This window comes from Panthera tigris, chromosome E3, assembly GCF_018350195.1.
Source record: "Panthera tigris isolate Pti1 chromosome E3, P.tigris_Pti1_mat1.1, whole genome shotgun sequence".
Taxonomy (NCBI): Eukaryota; Metazoa; Chordata; class Mammalia; order Carnivora; family Felidae; genus Panthera; species Panthera tigris.
The window spans coordinates 5,233,180-5,257,859 of NC_056675.1; the positions used below are offsets into that span (position 1 = coordinate 5,233,180).

At 43.9% G+C, this 24,680-nt stretch overlaps 2 protein-coding genes across 7 annotated transcripts in view; one reads left to right on the forward strand and one right to left on the reverse strand.

Annotated features, from left to right (window-relative positions):
• The first annotated feature begins 635 nt into the window (after window positions 1-635).
• EIF2AK1 (eukaryotic translation initiation factor 2 alpha kinase 1) overlaps window positions 636-24,680 on the forward strand; it is a 30,764-nt gene continuing 6,719 nt past the window's right edge. For 2 of the 5 annotated variants that reach the window (XM_042971924.1, XM_042971929.1), the window contains exons 1-11: window positions 636-825; window positions 7,034-7,192; window positions 9,949-10,082; window positions 11,207-11,244; window positions 11,971-12,070; window positions 12,600-12,680; window positions 13,772-13,871; window positions 14,668-14,725; window positions 15,003-15,324; window positions 16,537-16,648; window positions 19,809-19,909. In XM_042971924.1, coding sequence (XP_042827858.1) covers window positions 708-825; window positions 7,034-7,192; window positions 9,949-10,082; window positions 11,207-11,244; window positions 11,971-12,070; window positions 12,600-12,680; window positions 13,772-13,871; window positions 14,668-14,725; window positions 15,003-15,324; window positions 16,537-16,648; window positions 19,809-19,909 — 1,323 coding nt within the window. In that variant the 5' untranslated portion in view covers window positions 636-707. Of the gene's footprint in view, window positions 826-7,033; window positions 7,193-9,948; window positions 10,083-11,206; window positions 11,245-11,970; window positions 12,071-12,599; window positions 12,681-13,771; window positions 13,872-14,667; window positions 14,726-15,002; window positions 15,325-16,536; window positions 16,649-19,808; window positions 19,910-24,680 lie in introns of those variants that run through there. The other 3 variants (XM_042971925.1, XM_042971928.1, XM_042971927.1) reach the window with 3 other exon arrangements.
• On the reverse strand, window positions 20,457-24,503 carry ANKRD61 (ankyrin repeat domain 61). 2 transcript variants are annotated; one of them, XM_007081107.3, is made up of 3 exons: window positions 24,220-24,503; window positions 23,186-23,283; window positions 20,457-21,566 (listed from the first exon to the last, which is right to left on the reverse strand). In XM_007081107.3, the coding sequence occupies exons 1-3, from the start codon at window positions 24,433-24,435 to the stop codon at window positions 20,621-20,623; spliced, it is 1,260 nt and encodes a 419-aa protein (XP_007081169.2). In that variant the 5' UTR covers window positions 24,436-24,503; the 3' UTR covers window positions 20,457-20,620. The 2 variants fall into 2 exon arrangements, with proteins under 2 accessions (XP_007081169.2, XP_042827867.1); XM_042971933.1 differs by having other exon boundaries at window positions 23,186-23,280; window positions 24,220-24,502.

A 24,680-nucleotide genomic window follows, 5' to 3' on the forward strand; every position in this document is an offset into this window, starting at 1 on the left:
AGAGGCATCCCTAATCTTTGGTGGGAGTTATTTGGAGAACCATATCCAAATTGCTTCTATCAGGTTGAATGCATCCTGTATGACTTCGTAAGAAAACTGTGCTCAAGTGAAATTCTCAGTCTCAAAAGCAGCGAAGTTTTTGCTAGGTTGGATACAGTTTGGGATTTCCCTTTTTTGTTGTTAGTCTAACGGTTGACCAAAATAGGTTCAGTTCTTGTTGAGATAGGTCTTGTAGATGCTTTTGATTTTTTTTTTAAACACATGACAAATAGTATTGCATCCGCATTAAGTATGTATTTGGATTAGAATCTGCAGGCACAGGATTCTTACACTAGCATCCGAGTCTTGGCGTGAGATGTCAACACCCTGACTTGTGTGCGGGTACTAAGGTCTCCAGGGCGGCCGGGAACACAGGTGGAGGACCCCCGGCGTAGCGAGAACCCAGCGCCCACAACCTACGGACCTCCGCGCGAGGACCAGCCCACTAGGGCGCCTGCGCCAGACCAGCCCATCCTTTCCCCTAGGAAAAGGGGAAGGGCGGAGCCTGAGGTAGGACCCGCCCGCGCTGGCGGTGCGCGGGAGGCCGGGGCGGGTCTTCCGTCTTGCGAGGGGCTACTTCCGGATCCGGTGGCGGAGGCTGGTGCGGAGTGAGGCGGTGTGGTGCTAGCTGGCTGGCGGGTTGGGCAGCTGCCCGCGCGCTGCGGGCGATGCTGGGAGGCGGCTCCGGGGCCCGGGAGCGCAAGGCGGAGGGCGACGGGGCGGAGGCTGTTCCTGCGCCGCCTGCCATTGAGTTCCCGGCCGACGGCTCGGACCCCAAGTATGATGGTGAGCGACCCGGAATGCTGCGGCGGCCCTCTTCTTGCACCCATCCACCTTCATTCCCGAGCGGGCAGGGCTGCTGCGAGCAGCCCCGAGCTTCGCCGCAGCCCTGGGGCGAATTCGGCTGGACCCCCGCCCAGCGACGGGGGGCGGCGGGCGGGCGGCATGGGTAAGGTAAACATTTATTGAAACGAGCGTCCCCGACCCACTGGTTTGTTTACGTTTCTGTTCCGTGGTTTCCTCTTTGCGGACTCGAAGTCCTTGGTAAGGCTTCGCTCAGGCTGCTTTCCAGCTCTCGAGCCCTGTGGTTTGGTCAGACGTTGAGAGTGAGCTTTGTAAACTACTAGACGGAGATTTTGCGGACCTTATACGCTTAACAGTTTGGGTTAAGCGTTTTAGTTTGTAGTTTCTCACTGATAAGGGAGCTGAAGACTTATAGTGGGGCCGTATGGAAATCACCCTATTCGGTTTAAAGAAAAACAATGCCTCAAGGTTTTTGGGGGGTGAAGGACCTTTGGTTACTAGGAGATACAGGGTTAAACCAGGCAAGTTATTTTATAGTGAGAGGTACTTAAAACATTGACTCTAACCACTTCAAAGTGCCCACTATTTTATTGAAAGTTCTTAGGGTCTTTAATTACTACCAGTTGTTTTGGCAGTTTTTAAAATTAAATTGTGCTATCAGGAATGAATACATTGATTCAGGGAGGTTTTTAGTTTACGGTAGTTAGGATGATTACAGGGAATACATGCTCAGTTTAAGCATGAAGCAAGTATTAACATGTTGCAGTGGATTTGAAGGTGCAAGTCAAGTTGAAAAGATTCATTTGTTTCTAAAGTCCTTCGAACTTCACCCAAATACTGTCTATAATTCTTGACCCTAATGGGAGACAAAAGCAGACTGCGGTTGTAATTTTAGTAGGTCCTTGACAGAATAGTTTTAAGAGAACTATTTTTTAATGAACTGATTTTTTCACATGAAACCTGGTGTACTAAGGCAGCACAATATTAGGTGAAGTGTTATGTCAGAGGAAAAGTCCCCACTGTAAACATGCAAGTCTGTGTTACCTGTAACATTGTGATAAGGTTTTCTGCAAAGGAGAGATTATTTTTGAAGGGAGTGATCTTAGATAAGCTTTGGAAAACTAATACTAGGTTACTAACAGTACTGTTGTGTTTACATATTGCCTTTTCTTCCAAAGAGGCCCAGAATATCCAGACATAATTTATCATTTTACGTGAAAAGTAAGGTCTATGGAAAATAATTTCATTTTTTAGTAGACTTAGAAACAGAACTGTTGCAGAATTTCTTGAAGGTCATCTATATGGTGGGAGGTGGTCACTCTGCCAGTTGATGGTAGAGTCAGAAAATTCAGAACCTAGATGTAACTCTATAACCTGTGTTCTTCAGCCGTCTGTTATGTGGGGACCAACTTTGATCAGTTACTGCATGCCCCCCCCCCCCGACCCAGCATGCCCTAGAGGGAGAGCAACAGTAAGCCCATTGTCAGACTCACTGGTTTTCTTCTTTCATCTGACACAAGTTTTCCAGAATTTTTGGCTCAGATTAATCCTTCAGGTTCCTCCTTCATTTAATAATGGACCATTTATTAAGATCATACTTGTCTGAGGAGCCTGAAGTAGGTGATCCTTTTTTCTGTTTGTCTACTCACCTCCTACTTGTCAGAATTCTAGAACTCTAATTCACCTAGGAGCTCATACTATTTCTTATTCTTTTTTATAAGAGGACCTGACCTCATCTTTCCTATTTCCCACTTAGATCTTCCTTTTCTACTTAACCAGGATTGAAGCGGGAAGCATTCAGTGTCAGCCTTCATTGCCTTTCAGTTTTACTCCTTCCTGCGTCTGAGTATTTGTCCACCGGTCTTTTTTATAGTTGCTATTTTCTTGATTTAGTTAGTTCATTTGACTCCACTGATCAGTCATTTTTTTTGTTTTGCTTTTTTCTTATTAAAAAGTAGAACTTGGGGCACCTGGGTGGCTCAGTTGGTTGAGTGTCTGACTTCGGCTCAGGTCGTGATCTCGTGGTTCGTGAGTTTGAGCTCCGCGTAGGGCTCTGTGCTGACAGCTCAGAGCCTGGATCCTGCTTTGGATTCTGTGTCTACCTCCCTCTCTGCCCCTCCCCCGCTCACCTTCTCTCTCTCTCTCTCTCTCTCTCTCTCTCTCTCTCTCTCTCAAAAATGAATAAATGATAAATGTTAGGGGCGCCTGGGTGGCTCAGTTGGTTAAGCGGCCGACTTCGGCTCAGGTCATGATCTCACGGTCTGTGAGTTCGAGCCCCGCGTCGGGCTCTGTGCTGCCGGCTCGGAGCCTGGAGCCTGTTTCAGATTCTGTGTCTCCCTCTCTCTGACCCTCCCCTGTTCATGCTCTGTCTCTCCCTGTCTCAAAAATAAGTAAAAAAAATGAAAAAAAAAAAGAATAAATGTTAAAAAAAAAAAGAATTTAATTATTGTAGAAAATAGGAAAGTATGAGTATAGAGAAGCAGAAAATTCTCCTAACCATCATTTCACCATTGTTGACAATTTGGTATATTAAAAAAAAAATTTTTTTTTCACATTACAGTGTGTTTTAAAATTATAGAAAAACCTAAAGAAGAAAATTTAAAAACCACAATCTGATCACCCAGAGATTACTGTTTACATTTTGGCAAAACTAGAGACAATTTATTCAATGACTTACATTTAAAACTATTGTTGGTCGGCACCTGGGTGGCTCAGTTGGTTTATTGTCCGACTCCTGATTTCGGCTCAGGTCATGATCTCAAGGTACGTGGGATTGAGCCCTGTGTCAGGCTCTGCGCTGGGCACGGAGCCTACCTAAGATTTTTCTCCCTCTGCCCCTCTCTTGTGTGCATGCGCTGTCTCTCTCTCTCAAAAAGTATTGTCAAAGATCTCATGAACGTGTTAAAGATTTCTGAGTTTGTCCAAGTAGATAAACATTTAGAGAAATAATTCAGAAAAATTTAAGGAAATCAAGGAAAAAGGAGAAAGTCATCTGTACTCTCATCCCAGAGAACTCACTGCTAACAATTTAGTGTGTTTGTTTGCAAATATTAATGAGGGCTGCTGTAAGCCAGGTGGATTCCTAGATAGTAAAATCCTAGATACTAAGGATCAAACAGGCAGACTGTAAAACAGCGTGTTCACTGTAATTTCATTTCTTGTACAAATTCTATTGATGTATGGTTGAAAACAGAAGGGGCAGAGATTTTGTCTGTTCTTTCTGTTGTATATATATATTTATATAGCTATGAAATAAATGCATTTTTATTTTTTTTAATTTTTAATGTTTATTTCTGAGACAGAGACAGAGCATGAGTGGGGAGGGTCAGAGAGAGAGGGATACAGAATCCAAAGCAGGCTCCAGGCTCTGAGCTGTCAGCACAGACCCCAATGTGAGGCTCGAACTCACAAACTGTGAGATCATGACCTGAGCCGAAGTCGGTTGCTCAACCGACTGAGCCACCCAGGCACCCTGAAATAAATGCATTTTTAAATTATGATCATAGTATGGTAAACCTTTTACATTCTGCTTTTTATCTTTTTTTTTTTTTTTTTAATGCTTATTTCTTAGAGCAGGGAAAGGGCAGAGAGTGGGAGGGAGAGAATCCCAACCAGGCTCCTTGCTGTCAGCATGGAGCCCGACTCTGGGTGCTATCTCACCAACCGTGACATCATGACCTGAGCCGAAATCAAGAGTCGGACACTTAACCGATTGAGCCACCCAGGCGCCCACAAAAGTCTTTATTGATACCTGATTATTTCCTTAGACTACATGTACAGAAGTAGGATTTGTTGGGTTAAAGAAATAGGTAAAAAAAAAAAAAAAGTTTTGATACATTTTGATAAAATGATGACCAGAGAGGTTGTGTTGGTTCCTATGGAACTATCTTGTCTCACCTTCATTAGTATTACTGTTTTATAGCTTGCTCCTTTGACTGGATAATGGACTAATCATGATTATCTTTTTATACACCATCGTTTCCAACAGATGCATAATATTGTTATATATATATATATAACTTACCTAGCAGGTTTTCAGTATTCTAAACAGTGGTATGCTAAACATCTTATATATTTGTTGTGCCTTGTTTACTTATTTTCTTGGTAGATATTTCCAAAATCTAGCGTGAGGCCAAATGTTTGCACATTTTGAATTCTGTATTTATTGCTAGAAGTTGCAAGCACTTTTACCCCCTTGTGTTGAAAGTGTTTGCTTTTCTGTATCCATAACGATACCATGCTTTAAATTTTTTTTAATGTTTGTTTATTTTTGAGAGAGAGAGTGAGCACAAGTGGGGGAGGGACAAAGAGAGAGTGAGACACAGATTCTGAAGCAGGCTTCCGGGTCTGAGCTGTCAGCACAGAGCCTGATGCAGGGCTCGAACTCACAAACTGCGAGATCATGACTTGAGCTGAAGTCGGACACTTAACCTACTGAGCCGCCCAGGCGCCCCTTCAGACTTTAAAAATAGTTACCAATCTGATGGCAAATTCTGGTACCATAGTTATTTTAATATGTATCTCATTAGTTACTAGTTAGGTTAAACCTATTTGAATTTTATCTGTGCTTCATTTTCTTACTAGCTTATAAGAGCTTTATATAAATTTATTATCTTTTTCTTGTCATCTATAGTACAGATCTGTGTATTGTATCTGAACGTGTGATTCAAGTTTTAACTTTAAGATGTCTTTACATAGAGAAGTTTTTACATGGGCACATTTTTCATTCTTTCCCTGCCCCCATACTTGGTTAAGTTTTCTTTTAAAACGAATAGCACATCTGTGTATGCCGCAGGTGTTCTTTTGGTCTCCTTACAAGTCAGAGAGGAGATTGGTGATGAAGTCTGGACTTGGAAACTGACTTCTCGAGGACCTTTATAGATTATAGAGGAGGGTGGAATAGAATATTTGAAATGGGGAGGATTTTTAGCAGGTGTAGGATGTATGGTCTCTGCTTCTGCAGGGCATTTCCAATTGAATGGGTCCACAGCTCTTGAGGGTTTGAGAGGTCTCATCTTTTCTCTAACGGCCCCTCTTACAGTTTTCACTCCCATTAACGCCTCCATCCTCCTTTTCCTGGTGTTGTATAGTTGGCCAGTCCATTTCTTTCTTGACATCTCTGGGACCTGTTCTTTCCTCCATGTTTTTTCTTTCATTTACTCCTTTACTGGGCTCTTGACTGTTGCATGCCCCTTCCCGTCTGTGTATTACGTGTTTCCAGAGCAGTTTCCTCAAACATTTTTCCTTCTGACTGCTTTTGGCCTGTTCAGTAACATATTAGTAAGGAGTAAGTGAGAACTTACAACCTTCAACTTCAAGTGCCAACTCGTTCATCTGCTTGGTCTTGTGTAGTGGAAAGAGGATGGGCTTAGGGCCCCTGGGTGGCTCAGTCGGTTGAGCGTCTGACTCTTGGTTTCAGCTCAAGGTCATGATCTCACAGTTGGTGAATTCGAGCTCCGTGTTGGGCTCTGCGCTGAGTCCATGGAGCCTGCTTGGGATTTTCTCTCTCTCTCTCTCTCTCTCTCTCTCTCTCTCTCTCTCTCTCTCTCCCCCCCTCACCTTCTCACTCGCTCTCTCTCAAAATAAATGAACTTTAAAAAAAAAGAAAAGGGAAAGAGGATGGGCTTGGGAGTTATTCTGACCTGTCTGCTTATAAGTTCCTTAACCTCTGAGATCCGTAAAGTGAGAACGGTGACACTTCCCTCCCACTGTTTTGTGAGGATTGAATGAGCTTGTGCACATGAAGCACCTGGTGTACACGTAGTGCATGCCCCAGGTGGTTTCCGTCCTTTCTCCCTTGCCCTCTTTCTGCTGCCAAACTCCCTTCTTTATGCCTAGGCCTCGGCTGTCCTCTCGAAGGAAAGAAGCCATCTCGTTCCCTCTCGTTTGCTTGAGTGTTGAGTTATTCACCTACCTATTTCTGCCTTTGCACATCTCATTACTACCAAACTCCCCACCCCACCCCCTCCATCCCCCCAATGGCATCCTTCTGCTAGTCTTCCAACTTCCAGAATTCAACTCAAAACTCAGTTCCGGTAAGTCTGTCTTGATTAACCCCACTGGGCATAACTACTGTTTTGTGTTTTATTTCCTTAAATGTAAATAGTTTGTGTTGCATTAATTAGATTCTGCTGTTTTGTCATTATGAGATATGTGTACTGTTAACATTTTTTCCTCTTTTAACTTTTAGAATCTGATGTCCCAGCAGAACTCCAAGTGTTAAAAGGACCCCTACAACAGCCGACTTTCCCTTTTGCGGTTGCAAACCAACTGTTGCTTGTTTCTTTGCTGGAACACTTGAGCCATGTGCATGAACCAAACCCTCTTCGTTCAAGACAGGTGTTTAAATGTTAGTAAATCTTGCTAAATAAGCCTTGCAGAAATACTGTGTTGTTTGATGTTGTGGGTCTGAGAAGCAGCTGGTATATAAACATTTGAAATAGGTATTAATAGTTTCTATTTCTTGAATGTATTTTATATTCTTCTTTGGGTAATTGCTAATGAATATTGTCATTGAGGAGCCCAAAAGATTAATAACCATATGATCGTGTGTATTTAAACAAATGAAAGATAGTTTTTTTGTTTCTGTAACATGTTCCTTCATGTAATTTTTGAAGATCTGTCATGGTATGGTTGCTGAGCAGGTAAACGAAAATCACAGCTACTCATTCTGGAGTAGTTCTTAACCAGAGCCCTGGAAGAACTGCATGCCGTGTTGTTGAACAGGAAACTTTTCCTCTACGAGCTGGATACTTCTGACACCCAGTGTGTGGGTATTTTCCCGTGCTGACCAGTTCTCTGAAACCAGCTGGGTGTCCTACAATTCAATTCAGTTCTGATACTACTTGGAGTTACTGTCAGTTCCCACGGGTTAAGGGCTCAGTCCCAGACTGCCTTCATTTTGGATGCCAGTTGGCAAGTAGTGGGTCCCCAGTGTCCTCAGGTTACCCGTACTTGTGTCCAACTTGGCCATAAATTGTTCACTGTAAAGGGTCGACCTCTCAGGTTTGATAATTTGCTATAATGGCTCACAGTAGTCGGGGAGACACTTCTGCTTACTGGTTTATTATACAGTAGAGGGTACGAGAACAATACAGGTGAACAGCCAGCTGAAGAGGCACATGGGATGAGGACCAGTAGGATCCAGCGTATGGGAGCTTCTTTCTCCATGGAGATGGGGTGCATCACTCTGCTGGTAGGTGGATGTGTTCAGCCGGAAGCTCCCTGGATCCTGTACCTGAGGGATTTTTATGGAGGCTTCATCATGGTGGCATGATCAGTGAACTCAATCTCCTGCTCTTCTCTCCCTGGAGAATGGAGGGGTGGAGCTGAAAGTTCCAAGCTTCTAATCAGGGCTTGGTCTTTGTGGTGACCATTCCTCATTTGAGGCTGTCTGGGGGACCCTCAGTCGTCTCATCAGCGTAACAAAGACACGCATCCCTCTGGAGATTCCAAGGATGTTAGAAGCTCTTGTGTCAGGAACTGAGGTCGAAGACCAAATATTAGAACAAAAGATGCTCCTCGCCCCCTCAGCACTTGGGAAATCGCAAGAATTTTAGGAGCTGTGTGAATTTTAGGAGCTAAGACCAAGCATGTTTCTTATTATACCACAGTGGTTGGAATGTTTATTTTTATTGCTGCCATAGGTTATGTGTATGAGAAACTTGAGCCCCCCCCCCAAAAAAAAAAAAAAATGAAAAAAGAAACTTGAGCCCAGAAGTGAGCAGAATTACGGGTTATGATGTTTCTGGTCCAGCTCATTGAGAGCATTGTGGCCTCTTTAATAGCTCCAACCAGCCACAGATTCTGAGGATCTTTTCTACCGAAAAAGTCTAAGTCTTGTTTAGTGTTAGGAATCCTCAGACTTACAGATACCTTTATGCCATCTTAGAACGGAATGTTCTTAGTTAAAGGCAGATTATTATTTTGATGAGCTCGGTGGGACATGAAAAATGTACGAGTGTACACTTATTTTTTTGAATGAGTGGCGGGGAGGTGGGTTGTACAAAAGCACGTGTTCTGTAGGCTCCGGAACATTGGTAGCTGGGGATTATTGTCTTGAGCTCATTGAATAGAAAAGCAGGTTATAACCACCTTTAAGTAGTAATATTGTTCCTAATTAAAGCAAATCTGAATCTTGCTGATTTTAAGATATTTTTGAATTCCTTTTTAGGTGACTGAACTTTTATTTTTATTATTATTTATTTATAATTTTTTTTAATGTTTATTTTTGAGACAGAGAGAGACAGAGCATGAGTGGGGGAGGGGTAGAGAGAGAGAGGGAGACACAGGATCCGAAGCAGGCTCCAGGCTCTGAGCCGTCAGCACAGAGCCTGATGTGGGGCTTGAACTCACAAACCGTGAGATCATGACCTGAGCCGAAGTCGGACGCTTAACCGACTGAGCCACCCAGGCACCCTCACTTCCCCAGGTGACTGAACTTTTAAATAAAATATATTTAAAATGTTTTTGATGTTATTCCATTAGTTAATAATCTAATGAAATTACCCATATAGAAAGAATATTCTCTATGGGGTGTGTGTGTGTGTGTGTGTGTGTGTGTGTGTGTTTATGAAAAAATAAAAGCCAAGCACTTCTGTAGAAACTTCTTTTTCTGAGGAGCCTGGTATTGTGACTTCAGACTTGACTTTCCCCCTGGTATTTGGTCTTGATGCACATGTGCTCTTTGTGGGTTAGAGAGGGTCCATAATTGAGAACAACTTTTGTTCTAATAACGTTTTCACTTTGCCTCTGTTTGGACCTCATTGCCTGTCAGCAAAAGGAGATGTGATGTGTTTGAATGTCAGAAGGCTAGTAAATTTACGTTTTTTTCTTGCCTTTTTAAAAACAGCTTAGTACTTTACCAACCATCCAGGCACGGTAAACAAGCAGGTGCTCAGTATCTAATAAGCAAATGTAGATGTGTTCCTGATTGATGAGTGACGTTAGAGGCTCAATATCCAAATTGTAATGTGTATAAAGATAACGTTTTTCTTACAGAGGTTTTTTTTTTTTTTAATAGAGGCTATTATTACTCTTTAGTCTCCTTAAAATTGTCATCTTATTGATGGCCTTTCTAATAATAGTTTTCCATGTTCTTTGTAGTGCTTTGTCAGACCTTTATCAAAATGGGACTGCTGTCTTCTTTTACCTGTAGTGATGAGTTTAGCTCACTGAGACTACATCACAACAGAGCTATTACCCATTTGATGAGGTCCGCCAAAGAGAGAGTTCGTCAGGTAAGCGCTGAAATACACTTCATATATGACAAAAACATTTTAATTTCAAGAGAACTGTATTGTAAAGCATTATGAAGTCCTGATTATAATACGGGTTTATGAAAACGTTAACCTTAATTTATCCAACAAATATTTATTGAGTGACTACTATGTGTTAGGCTGGGATTCGGGCAGCAAACCAAATAGACAAAAACACCTGCCCTCATGGAGCTTATGTTCTTTTTTTTCTTTTGAGATTATGTTCTGATGAGGGGCAGTCAGCAACAGCAACATAAAAATGTATAAAAATAAATAGGGTGTTACATGGTGGTAACTGTTAAGGAGAAACAAAGCAGTGAAAGGGCTTAGAAAATGTGAGTTATATATAGAGTGGCCAGTTACTTAGGTGAGGAGCCCAAGTTGAGTATGAGCCGTGCACCTGTCTGGGGGAAGAGTGTCCAGGCAGAGAAACAGTGATTCCCGAGGTGGCAGTGTGCTTGGCTCACTGGCAGCCATGTGGCTGGAGTATAGGCAAGGGGAGAGTATGGAAGAGGTAGGGAAGGAGGGCAGCAAGATGGACAGATGGGGTAGGATCTTGAGACCGTTTTAACATCTTTGGTTTTTACTCCGAGTAAAATGGGAAGCATTACAGGATTTTGAGCCAAGGAGTGACATGATCTGACTTTCGTTTTAATGGACGCCCCCCTGCCCCCAGCTGCCGTGTTGAGAATAAATGGAAGGAGGCAAGGGTAGAAGCAGGGAGACAGGTGGTCATACAGGGACAGGAAGGGATGGTGGCTTGGAATGGGTGGTAGCAGTGGAGATGTGAGAAGTGGTCTGTTTCTGCATGTATTTTGAAGGCAAAGCTAGAGTCATTTGCTGATAGAACTCCTTGGTCAGTTCTCAACTTTGGCAGTGGATGGCAAGAATATAGCTTTTTAAGTAGTGATCTTTTGGTTAAGAGAGAAGTGTTTTCAACCGTAAACCCCTCGGTGATATTGAAAACGCCAGAGTGTTTTTCTTTCTTGGAATGTCGTTTGAGCATTTGAGACTGTTAATGTGACATGAATCTCACATGAATTTTGTGAGATTCCTCATTCCATGAACTTTTCAAAATGCTTTTAAAAGCAATTGTCTAATTTTAGGATCCTCGTGAGGATAATTCTCATATCCAGAAGATCAGGTATGTGTTAAATACTTCTGTGATTGTGCAAAGAGTAAGCTCTCCAAAATAAATTAAGACCTTATCCTGAATTAATCAGAAATTAGTTTGGAGATTAAAAATAATGTAGTTCGGGTAATTTATGAAAATTAAAATCTTTGTTCTGAGAAAATAGTTACTGCTCCAAGATTTGTATTACTTCTCATTCCCACTCCCTCTTTTGTCCCCCCTCCACTCCTTTTTCTGTGTGGATTCCATAAGCCCCACCTTTATTGAGGTCACTGACACCCGGTCTCTGTCAGCAGAACAACATTGAATTTTGGTTGTATGTAGGAAATGCTAGTTTAAAATCTGTAATTGGTCTCATTAAGAAATTTAAATAGGTTTGTTACTGAGCTCAGCTAATCAACTGCTGCTTGTTAGTTATCCTTAGGATTCCTGCTTTAAAACATTGATAATTTCTAATTGGAATGCTAATTACTGGTAACATACTTGATTACTTGATTAATGATCCCTTTCCTGTCTTTATTTTTTCCCCACTCGCTGTCTGTATTACATGTTGATTTGCTTAGCAAATATTTTCTTCCTAGAGAATGAAAAGTGTCATTTTGGCTCATCTTTTCAAATCATCATAATTTAGTGATAAGTAAGGTTTGGTAGGTTAATAATACAATGAACGTGAAATATCCTAGATGCTTGAATCTCTCGTGTTTTGATATTGATCGGTTGTTTGTATTTTGCTTTTAGATCAAGGGAAGTAGCCTTCGAAGCACAGACTTCACGTTACCTAAATGAATTTGAAGAGCTTGCTGTCTTAGGAAAAGGTGGATACGGAAGAGTGTACAAGGTTGTTTCCCACATCCTTGTTTTGACCTCCTACTCTGAATAAGTGCATTTTGAGAAGTTGTTCTCGTGATTATTATTTAAAGCGCTCAAAGGAAATTCCTGGAAGTCATGTAGGCTTACTCTTCGTTGAGATCTGTCATTTATGGGGAAGTCAGCAGGCTTTAACCTTTTCCTAACCATACTGGTGGTTTAGGCAGATTCCAGAAACTATATTAATTTTCTTGAAAACGTATCACTGAAGAAAGTTGTGGTATTGTATTTTGGGCCTTACATAGTTTTTTTTTGCTAACATTCCCATTTTTCAGACCTAGAGTCTCTAGGAGGTGGAGTCTCACTATAGTTTGGAAGCTTCTAGTCTGGCTGGCTATGGCCGACTTCCCTGAACTGTTTACTATTAAAGAGGAGGCTTGTCTTTCGCTTAATTTTATCTCTTTAGCTAGTTTGGATCCTGAGCTCACGTTAAAATAAATTTCTCTGTTCAGTTGGAATTTAATGGCACAATGTACTTTCTCTTTCCCTCTACTTTTTAGGTCAGGAATAAATTAGATGGTCAGTATTATGCAATTAAAAAAATCCTGATTAATGGTGCAACTAAAACAGATTGTATGAAGGTATGGTTTTTTAAGTGTATTTATTTTGAATAGTTGAGTGTTTAAGTCCTTTTGAAAGAGTTATGTGTGTGTGTGTATTTGGCAAATACTAGATGATATTGGGGCTTTTGAGGGGGAGGGGTTTAAGTTATTTAAATTCCAGTTAACATACAGTGTTACATTAGTACAATATAGTGGTTCCACAGTCCCATACATCACCTGGTGCTCATTAGGCTCTGATACTTACATATTTTTTATTAAAAAAATTTTTTTAAATTAATACTAGGTGTTGTGGGTTGCCGAATTTACTGAGTGAGTTACAGTAAAACAAACATCAAAACTAAATTTTTATTTGACTTAATTTTCTTTTAAGTTTATTTTGAGAGAGAGAGAGAGAGAAAGTACGAGTGAGGGAGGGGCAGAGAGAGTGGGGAGAGAGAGAGAGAATCCCAAGCAGGCTCTGCACTGTCAGTGCAGAGCCCAGTGCAGGGCTCGATCTTACCAACTGTGAGACCATGACCTGAGCCCAAACTAAGAGTCAGACTCTCAACCGGCTGAGCCACCCAGGCGTCCCTGACATAATTTTTTATAGACGCTCCTGATTGACCACATTTCGGGAGCGTTGCTGGGAAAATTAATTTTTAAAGTAAATCATTCATATACAGTATAGCTTGTTATGAAAATAGGAGTTCAGTTCAGGTTCTGGTCTTCCCCCTGACATGTTGTATGGTCCTGGGCAAATGATATAGTCCTCTAAGCCACTTCTGTCTCCTGTCCTTGACGTAGTGACTGCCGTGGTTTTATTTACCTTTAGGGACTGGATTTACTCATAGTATATGTGCTGCCGAAGCAAGCACTGGACTTACTGGTAGTAGTAAAATGAGAGAATATAAATGGGCTCTGTAAAGTATGAAGCACTCGGTACGTGTACGTTATTTTGTCGCTGTAACAATTCCATTTGTCTCAATAATACTACGATTATTTTAACGTAGTTTAGATTTCCTGTTCAGATGGATTTCGGTTGTTTTGCTCTGAAACAAGTGGTATTTTGGTACGAGGGACAGTTAGTCAACTGTCCGTGAAAGCCAGATCTAAGTGTGTTTCCTCTGTAGGTACTGCGGGAAGTGAAGGTCCTGGCCGGCCTTCAGCATCCTAGTATAGTGGGCTACCACACTGCTTGGATAGAACAAGTTCACGTGGCCCAAACACAAGGTAAGCAGGCACACACGATGTAGCTGAAGGGTTGGCAAACTTCGGCCCGTGGGCCAGACCTGGCCCACCCCCATTTTTGTGCATCCCCTGAGCGGAGGGTGTTTTCTTACATTTTTAAATAGTTTAAAAGCAATCAAAAGAAGACTATTTTGTGAAAGTTACCTGAAATTCAGATTTCACATCAATGAGCAAAAGTTTGCTAGGTCACCGGCTCATTCATTTGTGTATTGTCTGTGGCTCCTTTTGCACCACAACAGCAGAGCCCAGTAGTTGGGGCCGAGTCCTGGAAGACCCACAGAACCTACAGCAGTAACTCTCGGGTCTTCTGCAGGAAGTTTGCTCCCTGCTGCCCCTTTTGGGCATAGTTGAATAGCTCTGTTTCTACAGTTCCTAAAATGAGCCAGGCATTTGAATAAGCTTGTTATATTTTGCCAGAAGGTATTGACATTTTTAGACTTGTGGTCCCATTTGCTGTTATTTTATTTATTAAAAACTTTTTTTTTAATGTTTATTTGTTTTTGAGGGAGAGAGCGTGCGCGCGCAAGCGGGGGGGGGGGGGGCAGAGAGAGAGGGAGACACAGTATCTCAAGCAGGCTCCAGGATCTGAGCTGTCAACACGGAGCCCTACATGGGGCTTGAACTCACGAGCTGCGAGATCATGATCTGAGCCGAAGTCAGACACTCAATTGACCGAGCCACCCAGGTGCCCCTCATTTGGTGTTATTTTAGCTCTGCCTTTGACTATGACTTAGAAAGCTAGGCTGCTTGAAGATATGTTTTTGTTTCTGTCTGACAGATAGAATTTCTATTCAGTTGCCATCTCTGGAAGTGATCTCCGACGTGGACAATGACAGGTGTGTGCACTGGTGTTTAGTTTGACAGGTTAAGGTATAACCTGCCCTGGGTTGTCTTTGTCTTTTTCCTCATTTTCATTACAAAATGTTAAATTGTTTCCTCCTCTCAGCCATTTCTTGTCAGTGTTTTCAGTAAATGTTGCTCCTAGAGAGATTTGATGCAATTTGCTTCAGGAGTTTACCAGTCAAGATTCTGAGGGCTCAAGGGGAGAGCTGAGTTACTCTTTATCTTTTTTTTAAGTTGGTTTTTAGCTTTACTGTTCTTTTTTCCTTCCAGAAATCAGTATGTTAAAACCGATGAAAGTAACAGCTCATCCATTATCTTCGCCGAGCTCACCTCAGAGAAAGAAAAGTCCTTAGAAGAATCTGGCATTGAAAATCAGAATAACAGATTGGTGAATTACACCACCAATGCAGTTACAAGAGACGCCAGTGAATTTGAATCATCCAGTTTAGTCCAGGGAAATGGTTTGGCCGATTTGCCTTCCAGATCGATCGTCGAACATCAGCTGCCACTTAGGCATCATTCCGACTTAGAAGAGAATTTCACATCCACTGAGGAATCTTCGGAAAACTTAAGTTTGTTGGGGCAGACGGAGGTAGGTAACTTTCCCAGAACCTACCGAAGATTTGATGCTCACCCATAGCAATTATGTCAAGGACTGTGACTAGCTGTGGCCTCTCCCTGCCCCCGCTGACTGCTCACCTTGCCCTCCCCCGTCTCCCCTCTCGCCCTTCATCTGCTTTGGTCAGCCTCTCCCCTCCACGTCCCCCCGCCTGTGGCCCTTGTGTTGGGTCTTCCCTCCTTTGCTTAGTTAGCTCCTACCACTCCTTTTCAGGCCTTCTCTAGATCTTCTCATTTGTGGCCCCTGGAATTGGAAGCATCATTCACACTTTTTGTGTTGTGTGTTAGCATCATGCTGCACACATATGTTTATGCATAAAGGTTTTCTGTATTTTGCAACGTGACTTTAGGAGAGAGGAGAGGAGAGATCCCCAAGTCCGTTTTCAGGACACTCATTAGGGTCACACTTATATGTTGGTGAGACTCCTGCATACTCTCACTGGTGTTGAGAATTCGTGTTTAAAAAAAAAAAACCTTAAACATTAACAGAATCTACATACAGTCCCGCATGCTGGGATTACAGAGCTGTATGCCAGCTGTATGTATGCATGCACGCAGAATTAATTCTCGTTGTCCAGGACCATGTGGTTCTGTGCATGTGCTTTTCACAAAACACAAAACTTTGAGCGGAGTCCTCCGAATCCAAAGGAGTTGCGTGTGAGGGACTGTTCATCAAAACCATTTCGTTTCCCTGTATTACATTTGGGGGATTTTCCTCGGCACCTAAATGGGCTCTAGCAAGCTTAATTTTTGCTTACTTTTTCCTTGAACAAGTTATTTATGGACCCGGTGAAGCCACCACAGTGCGTATACCTTGAGGTATACAGAGAGTTGAATACCACACAGCCATTCTTTGACATGGTGTCTTAGCTTTGGAAACTGTTTGTGTTGTGAGCAGACCACATAGCCTCAGCCCCCGTGCCTCCGTGTCCCATTCAGGAGCTGCTCCCGTTCTCCTACCGGGCCTGCTCCTGCCCCCTTGGGTTATGACACACCGTTTTCGGTATTCCTTTATGTCTCTGTCTCCTTCACTAGACCCTGGGGCTTCTTGGGTAGACACGTGCTTGTCGTCTCTTTCCTGAGCACTTAGCCCCGTGCTTGACCTAGAGTAGGCAGGTGAGTATCTGTTGACTGAGTGATAGGAGCAAATCGTGCACAGGTGGGAGCCAGCTGTGTCGCCCCCCAGGTGCAGTACCACCTGATGCTGCACATCCAGATGCAGCTGTGCCAGCTCTCTCTGTGGGACTGGATAGTCGAGAGAAACCAGCGGGGCCAGGAGTACGTGGACGAATCTGCATGTGAGTACCGTATGTATCTGGAAACATTGGGCTGGGAAATCAAGACACGGGCGGTCTTCCGCTGTAGGAACTACCTCCGTGTGCTTTAGGGGAAAAACATCACCTTTTTAACATAAAGAAACAATGGTGCTTATTTCAACATTTTTTAAGAATGGAGGTCTATAAAAAGAGAGATGTGGTTTCTTGATACCTAAGCAGTAATACGCCAGAATTCAGGTTAATGCTTTTGGGCAGAAAAGGTCTTTTAGAATCTTTGCAAGGAAATTTAAATATTTGTGTTATTTTTTGGAACATGACACTGTGATACTCTTGCAAAATTACACCCTTAAAGAAATCCTTACAGAAGGGTAGGGGGTGAAAAGTTTGTCTCTCTGAAGATCCAGATCCCCTTCCTTCCTCTGTAGTTAGATTTCCTCTGTAGTTAGATTATTTCCTCTAGAAATACTCCGTCAGGTTAGTAATTTCTAAAATTACCATCACACTGGTTCTCAACTTGTGCCGCACATTAGAATCACCTAGGGAGTTTTCAAAAAGGTGTCGTTGATGAGAAAGAATAACTTTAAGGTGGAGTAAGCCGACCAACATGACTTTGGCTGGTGTTCAAGGTCAGCATCTGCAGTGAAAACTCCTATTCATAGTGTGTGCCCTTGAGAAGGGGTGATGAGAGGGGCATTGTGTGTCTGGAGTCTTTCTCCCCAAAACCCATAATGCCATCTAGTTGTAAGAAAACGTCAGACAAATCTCTGTCTGAGCATGTTCTACGAAGTGTCTGACCAGTACTTCTCAAAACTGTCATGGTCGTCATAAATAGGAAAAGTCTAAGGAACTGTCACAGACCCGAGGAGCCTCGTGAGACATGACAACTAAATGTAATATGGTGTCCTGGACGGAGTCCTAGAACAGAGAAACGACATTCAGTAAGAACTAAGGAAGTCTGAATAGTTTGTGGGCTTGTATCAGTATTTGTGCATTATTGTGACAAATGTACCATACTAATGTAGGTGTTATTAAAGGGAAACTGGGTGTGGGCTAAGTGGGAGCCATACTATCATCTCCATTTCTCTGTAGATCTAACATTGTTTTGACAAGTGAAGTCTGTTTTTTTAAAAAGGCTGTTGTCTGAGACCACACAGTAATTTTTACATAATTGGTATTGGGATAGGGTTTGGCCTTTGGTATTTATTTGAAAATTCTCTTGTCGATTCTAATGTGTATTCCGTTACCAAAATTGGGGACGCAAGAGACTGGGTTTTAAGTAAAGCCTCAGCTAAATACCGAGTATTAATCATTTGCTGTTCACTCTGGATGACACTGTCACCCTTTATTTGGTCTAAAATATAGGTCATTTAACCCACCCAGAATCTTAGATTAGCTTCCAGTGAAGGCAGAAACATAATGCCTCCCTCAAACATTTCCTCGACGTTCGCCGCTTCTTTGGTTTACCATGTAATCAGAACCTGGCACGCTTTTCTCAGTTCAGTCGTGGCAAGGAGTAGGCAGGGTGTTTTCAGTGCCCTGTTGGGTTGTATCCGTTGCTGCACAGGCATCGTGGTGCTATACACAGATGTTTCTACAAGAAGAATGGCTTATTAAAGTTTGTATGGAGTTGTTGAGCTTTCAACTTCCGTTTGGAAAATAAGTAATGAGTCCCTCATGATGTATGGGATGTCTCCGATTTACACCATCCAGGACAATGAAAACAGGGCAAGACTGTGTATGATATAGCTAGCTAGCACGATACATATTTTTCTTCTAAAAATACTTAAAAATACAAAGGTTTTACTTTGTAGTACTCCGGCACCGTGTGCGTTCCTTCCTGTCGCGTGTAGTTTTACAGGAGCCATTCCCAACAGTCCAGAAGTGATAGACCCCGGTATGTATCCTGCCTCTAGCACTCACTGGCCATAAGGCTTGGGTCAAGTCAGGGGGCTGTTCTCTGCCTGTTTCCTCCCCTGTGAAATGTGGATCGGCCCATGTGATCGGGTTTGAGGAGTGAAGCAGTCGGTGTGAAGGGTGCGGTGCTGAGGGAACGGAAAGTGTTCTCCCTGGATCGGGCCCGTGTGCGGCACCGAACCCTCTAGCTGGGGCCCGAGATGGGCACCTCTTACCGACAGACCCAAGGAAGGTAGTTGTTCCGAAAGGCTGTGAAAGCCCCAAAGCCCTCCTTCATCTCCCTGTGGACAGGGGGTCGCGGCCTCGGTGTGAGGGGCGCTGGTAGTAGAGGTGCTTGTGAGTGGTACCCTTGAGCACACACCCACACACACACCCACGCACACAGTTTTCTGTCTTCTCAAGCACTGGGCTAAGGACTTGAGCTTCCTGAGGTACATGCTAGCTGGTGCAAAAGGGGAGCGTGGGGTAGGTGAGCTGCGTAACGACGTAGGCTCATCCAGGAGAAGGGAGCCTGTCTCGTGTGGTGCTTGAAAGTAAGCAGTCTGTTTAAGGTTTACAGTGGCTGACAAGAGAAAAGCTATTAAGTTCTCGTTACGATATTCACCAAAATAGCTTAGCTGGAAAACTCCAGGATTTTTGTCCTTATCAATTTCTGTTTTAGTCTCCTACAGAACTTTCCCGCCCTCTAAAGTTAGGTGTTACATCACATGGTAATAGATGAATTAAATTATTTACTTTTCCCTATACTTCATTTTTCATGTGTTAGTCAATTTTGGAAACTGTAGCATTGCAAATGTCCACATAATGGAAGCTCACTCCTCAAGCTAGCCTAATGTATCTGTTTTTTATTCCATTATTTGTAACAGTGTCTCTAATCCGCAGTGGGTTTAGGACACCAAATTTATTAGCTGTGAGGGATGTCAGGGGTCGAAGAAGATTTAAACCTAATTTAATCTAGCCACCTGATGCCTGAAGAATGGTTTGCGAGGTAATTAATACAGGGGCTCTTGAGTGAAATTAGTGACACCAATTCTATTCACTAGGGTGCTGGTTTGTGGTGGTTTCTTAGCCACCTGAGGAGCCCTTCTTGTCTAATTTCTAACCGTTTTGGAATGTTGAAATTCCATTTGTTGAATGGAATTCCATTTTGTTGAAAATCTGAACGATGTTAATGTGTTTAATGTATTTAGAACTATGTAACATTGAGATGTTAATGTAATGAGTTAAAAGACAATTAGAGAAATAAAACTTCCTCTTTTACTTGAAGGTCCCTATGTTATGGCCAGTGTTGCAACAAAAATTTTTCAAGAAGTGGCGGAAGGTGTGTTTTACATACACAACATGGGAATTGTACACAGAGATCTGAAGGTAAGTGGAGAGGCTGAGTCGTTGAAAGCAGCAGTAATTTCGTATCAGGGAGGACGTGGCATTGGTTCTTTGAATTAGATGGAATTATGTATCCTCTTCCATTTATCTAGAGGATTATCATTATTTTTATGTAAATCATCATCCTATAGGTCCCGAACTTTAGATTGAATTTAAAGGCAGTGATCTTTGGGCACTCGAAAATTCTCCCTGGAGGATTAGTACTGGTTTTCCAGGTAGTAAGTGTGCGGAGTACTAATATAATTGAGGACATTAAATGTATTTAATGCGGACAAAAATCCTCATAGATTATTGCAGCCTTAGAGGTAAAATCTGTTTCTATAATTGTGTATCTTCAAGGGAGTTTAATATGGCCAATTTTTTTCTGCTGTTTAAAAAAAATCTATGCTTATCCTGATTTTTAATCACAACAGGCTATCAAGAAAGAACACGTTTACCTCTTTGGCAGAAGAGTTTTAAGTGGCTTATTTTTGAACAAAAAGTTAAATTGTGGAAAATGTATTTAAAAGAGTATTTGGGAACAAAAAAGTTAACGTGCAGATCATTTTATTTTTTGAAAAAAGTTTAGGAACCAAATGGTTTGTACATCCGGGATGTGCAAGCTGATGGGTTCAGTGTTGCCCGGGTATGTGTCTTAGCCAGAAACCGTGCAGTGAGTTACTGAAATTCCATGGCCTGTGCCACTTGGGGGTGCTATTTCAGGAGGTAAGCTAAGTCATGAAAGCCATATACAGAATGCCACATCTTCGCGGGGAGAAGTCGCTTCAAGTGCCCTTTGTACTTCTCACCGTAAATATTCCTGAGGTTCCTTTTGCAGATGTCCTGTAGGGATAAGGGTCTTTGAGATAGCTTTATGAGGGTTTCCCTTAAGAGGTGGAATTCTGGCAGCATGATTCCCGCAGGTAGAATTCCGTGGTTATTGGTCAGTCTCAAAGGATAAGAGCGATGAAGTAGCCTGGCCAGAAGCTCCGTGTCCCTTACGTTGGAACCGCGCTGAAGGTACATGTAGATGGGAGACTCCCCGTTTCTTGTTAATAGGTTGACATTTGCTTCAAATTCGAGCAAGAGATTGATAATTGCCTCTCTGCCTCCAAAACACGCCTCATGGATAGCCGTTTGACCTTCGTGGTCCCGGGCGTTCACTTGGGCTCCGTGAATTAGCAGCAAACGGATGCAGTTCACGCCCGCGGCCAGCGTTCGGCCTGCTTTGCTCGACGCCGTGCACACCGCCAGCTTCAGGGCCGTGTTCCCAGTGGAGGAGATGACGCAGTTAACATCTGCTCCGCAGGCAATGAGTGTTTCCATCATCTCCTTGTTGAGCATGTCTGCAGCCGTGTGAAGGGGCGTCATGCTGGATTCATTAACGGCATTGATGTGGGCACCATTTTGGGCTAAAATGGAGAGCACTGGATAGGTCCCGTAGGTTATGGCCAGGTGGAGGGGGGAGTGTTTGTTGCTGTTGTCTACCCGGGCGTTGACTTGGGCTCCGTGTTCGCACAAAATGCGGAGACATGTTACGGCATCGTTCTGAATGTCTGTCAGGATCCTTTGTATTCTGTTCCCCGGTTTTGTCCACGTGGTAGAAATGATCGGCCAGTGCAGCAGCATCAGGTGAAGTGTGGTAAGGCCTCTTGTGTCCCTAAAATAGTTATTCATCACAGATTATACTGTACCCACGAATGTCTGCGCTATATCCACAAGTATCTACACTGTATCCACGAATATCTATGCTGTATCAACGAATGTCTATGCTATATCCATAAATACCTACATTGTATCTACACGAAGAATTAGTTTTCAAGAAGGGAATGTCTGTTTGAAGTAATTCTCCTCAACTACTTGGAAGAAGTGTTTGGAAATCTGCATGGCCGTTTAGTCCTCGGGGTATCACGGCGTTTTGGGGGGGGACAGGGTGCTGCGCGTCACAGCATTGGAGGGGCCTAGCTTCCTACAGCAGTTTCAGTTTTGTTACCCCTGCTGGGACTGGCCTCTCCGAGGCTGTATGTTGGTTAATCCTGTGCCCCAGCACCTCACACGGTGCTGTGGTTTAGCAGCCACGCGGGAGAGTTCCATGGGCCTGGGTGTGACCTGGTCTTAATGCAGAGCTGAGCCGAACCGGGCCAGAACCCCCGCCGACGTGGCTCTTCGTGGCCCTGCATCTGCTCCCCGCATGTGGGTAGGTGGAACAGAAGACAGAGTCGAATCTGGAGACCCACAGCCCCCAGTTAGTGAAACCAGTTGGTCTTCACTCCCTGCGCCAACTCAGGAGCAGCCAGGGTTTTACAGCGGCCCCCGTGCGCCCCTCTGCTGAGGTCTCTCCGGGTGGCCTCCCAACTTGCTTTATTTGGCAGAGAAAAGGGAAGGCTTATTACGAATAGCTGACCGCTCTGCTGAGATTTGGAAATGACTTTCGGTTTGCATGTATTTATGTAGCGTAAGGCCCCAGGCTAGGGAGGGATAGGGTAAAACAGTCTCTGCCCTTGCAGGCCTGACAGTCTGGCACGACAGGCGTTTCAGTAGCTAGGCCAGAATTACCCGTGGGGAGAGTTCTAAGAGTTATGAGGGCCCACGGGGGCGGCCTGTGGTGGAAGGGTCGGAAAGGGTGCACCGAGGGGCCACTGTGGAGGAGGGGGCGCGTTGGTGACGTCCAGTCGTGGAAGGACAGCGTGAGGGTCTGCAGAGCTGGGCAGGGGTGTGCAGGGGTGAGGGGGGAGCCACACAGGTTGGGGGGCTCTTGTGGAACATAGTGAGGATTTGGGGCTTTACTTTGTTGTAATGTTACGGGGCCAAGAAGGTGTTGCTTCACTAGGCAGTATTTATCGGGCACTTAGTGCCTGGCATTGGTCTAGGTGGTGAAGACGGGTTGGGGAGCCACACAAGCTTCTGTTTTGTGAAGCGTACTTTGTAGGGGTGGGTGATAAAAAGAAAATCCGTTGTGTGTTTCTGTTTACTTATTTTTCACCCTAGCTTAGGGCGTTAAACTCCTTGAGGGCTGCGACCAGGACTTAACGCATTTTCCACAGCATCATTGCTGAGCGCTTAATTCTCAGGACGCTTTCAGTGGGCTGCCTGGTGTGCATTCCTGCGTTTCGGCCAGTTTTTCAGAGGCTCTCATCTAGACAGTAAGGAAACGGGCTCATTCAAGACCTAAGGGTTTTGTAGTCCGTGACACCGAAGGATGGATGAGTCCGGACGTGACCGGGAAGGGTAACCCAAGTCATGCGTCTCCTCACTTAGAAGTGATCCCTGTCCAGTTACCTTACTTCGGGGTCAGCGCCATGTTCTAGCAAACAGAGCAAACTTTGTGCCTTGCGGTGTTTGGCAGCCAGATGAATGGGGATGATGGACTGCGTCTGCTTCGGGAGAGAAACCGAAATACGTTACAAGGAGCCCTGTGCAGGGAGAAGTGGCCATTGTGTCAGCCTGCTGTTTTGGAGGAAATACGTGTATTTAGTATCTCAGTTCGGTATTTTTTCTGGTATGTGCATGGAAATTTTCCTTCCTTTTGACTGTTTTAAAGGACCCCAAACCAGTGAGTTTCTTATTATAAAACCTGTGTTTTACATAAATGCAGATTTACCAAGGCAACAGAAATCACTTACTGAAAGCTTTGGAAGTTGATTCTTGTGGGGAGCTCACAGGGGAAAGTTAACGGTAATTGCTACTAAGTCACTTAGTCCTTAAATTAACCTGCAGGGTGATTGACAAGTACGGTTTTGTGTTTTTTCCTACTTTGCCAGAGTTATAGTCTCAGGAGTGACACCCACATTTCCGGGGTCTCAGAGAGAACGTGGCGTGTGTCCTGTGACTCGCCGAGGTGTTTATGCCGGTTCTTAAAATGCATATGTATGTAATCAGTGGCTTCACAGTGTGACAGCAGGATGAGGGAAGAAGGTGGGGTAAGGGAGAGGGTGACTTTTTGAAAAAATAACTATAAAGGTAATTGTATAAAAATGTAGAAAATGATAAAGCATATGTAAAAGGGGGAAAAGTAATCCCTTCACACAGCTGTCATCACCATATCTGAGAGGATGGCATCAGCGTTGTGCCAACCAAATGCATTCTAGTCTTTTCGCGTGTCCGTGTGCGTGTGGTAACTAGAGGAGGGGGTGGCACGTCGACTTAGAAGGGCCTGCTCTGGCCATGCGGTGCGCTGGGGGTGACCCGTGGGGCTGCGGGTGTGGGGGGGCCTCGAGGAGCCCGCGCGAATTAGGTGGTGGGCCTTCGGAGCAGCGTGTCTTTTCCCTACAGGTGGCTGAGCAGAAAGCGGGGGGGGGGGGGGGGGGGGGGACCTGGTTCAGAAGGAGTCGGTAGCTGGTGGAGTTGGCCAGAATGGTCATGGGCTGGTTGACGGGGTGGCTTCTCAGGAGCACCCGGATGGCCGCACAGTCCTCCCTCATGATGGCCTCGTAGAGTCTGATGTGGAGGGCCGCGGCTGGGCCTTCCTCCAGGGGCTTGGCCCCGTTGGCCACCAGCTCCCTGCTGCCTCTCTTGGTTATGTTTCCCATGAGCAAAACTTCAAAGAGTAGGGACTTGGAAGTTCAGGGGACACTTGTGACAGAATTGGTCAGTTTTAGTCTCATTATGACCCCTTCAGTTCCATTCTAGAACTGTGAAGGCTTGTATCTGTAATCAAGGTTCACTTTTCTATCAGGCTCAACTTTTTAAAGCTTTGCTGTTAGGTCATACAGTGGCAGATAGAAACATGGTTTGGGGACTTTTTTCAGTCACAAAAACATAGCCAAATTATCAT

Coding starts and splice junctions, on each gene's coding strand:
- ANKRD61 (XM_007081107.3), bottom strand. CDS start 24,435: ATGGGAAACATAACCAAGAGAGGCAGCAGGGAGCTGGTGGCCAACGGG. Junction 23,284..24,219: donor ACCGACTCCTTCTGAACCAG/GTCCCCCCCCCC, acceptor TCTCTCCCGAAG/CAGACGCAGTCCATCATCCC. Junction 21,567..23,185: donor GGCGCTGACCCCGAAGTAAG/GTAACTGGACAG, acceptor TAACTATTTTAG/GGACACAAGAGGCCTTACCA.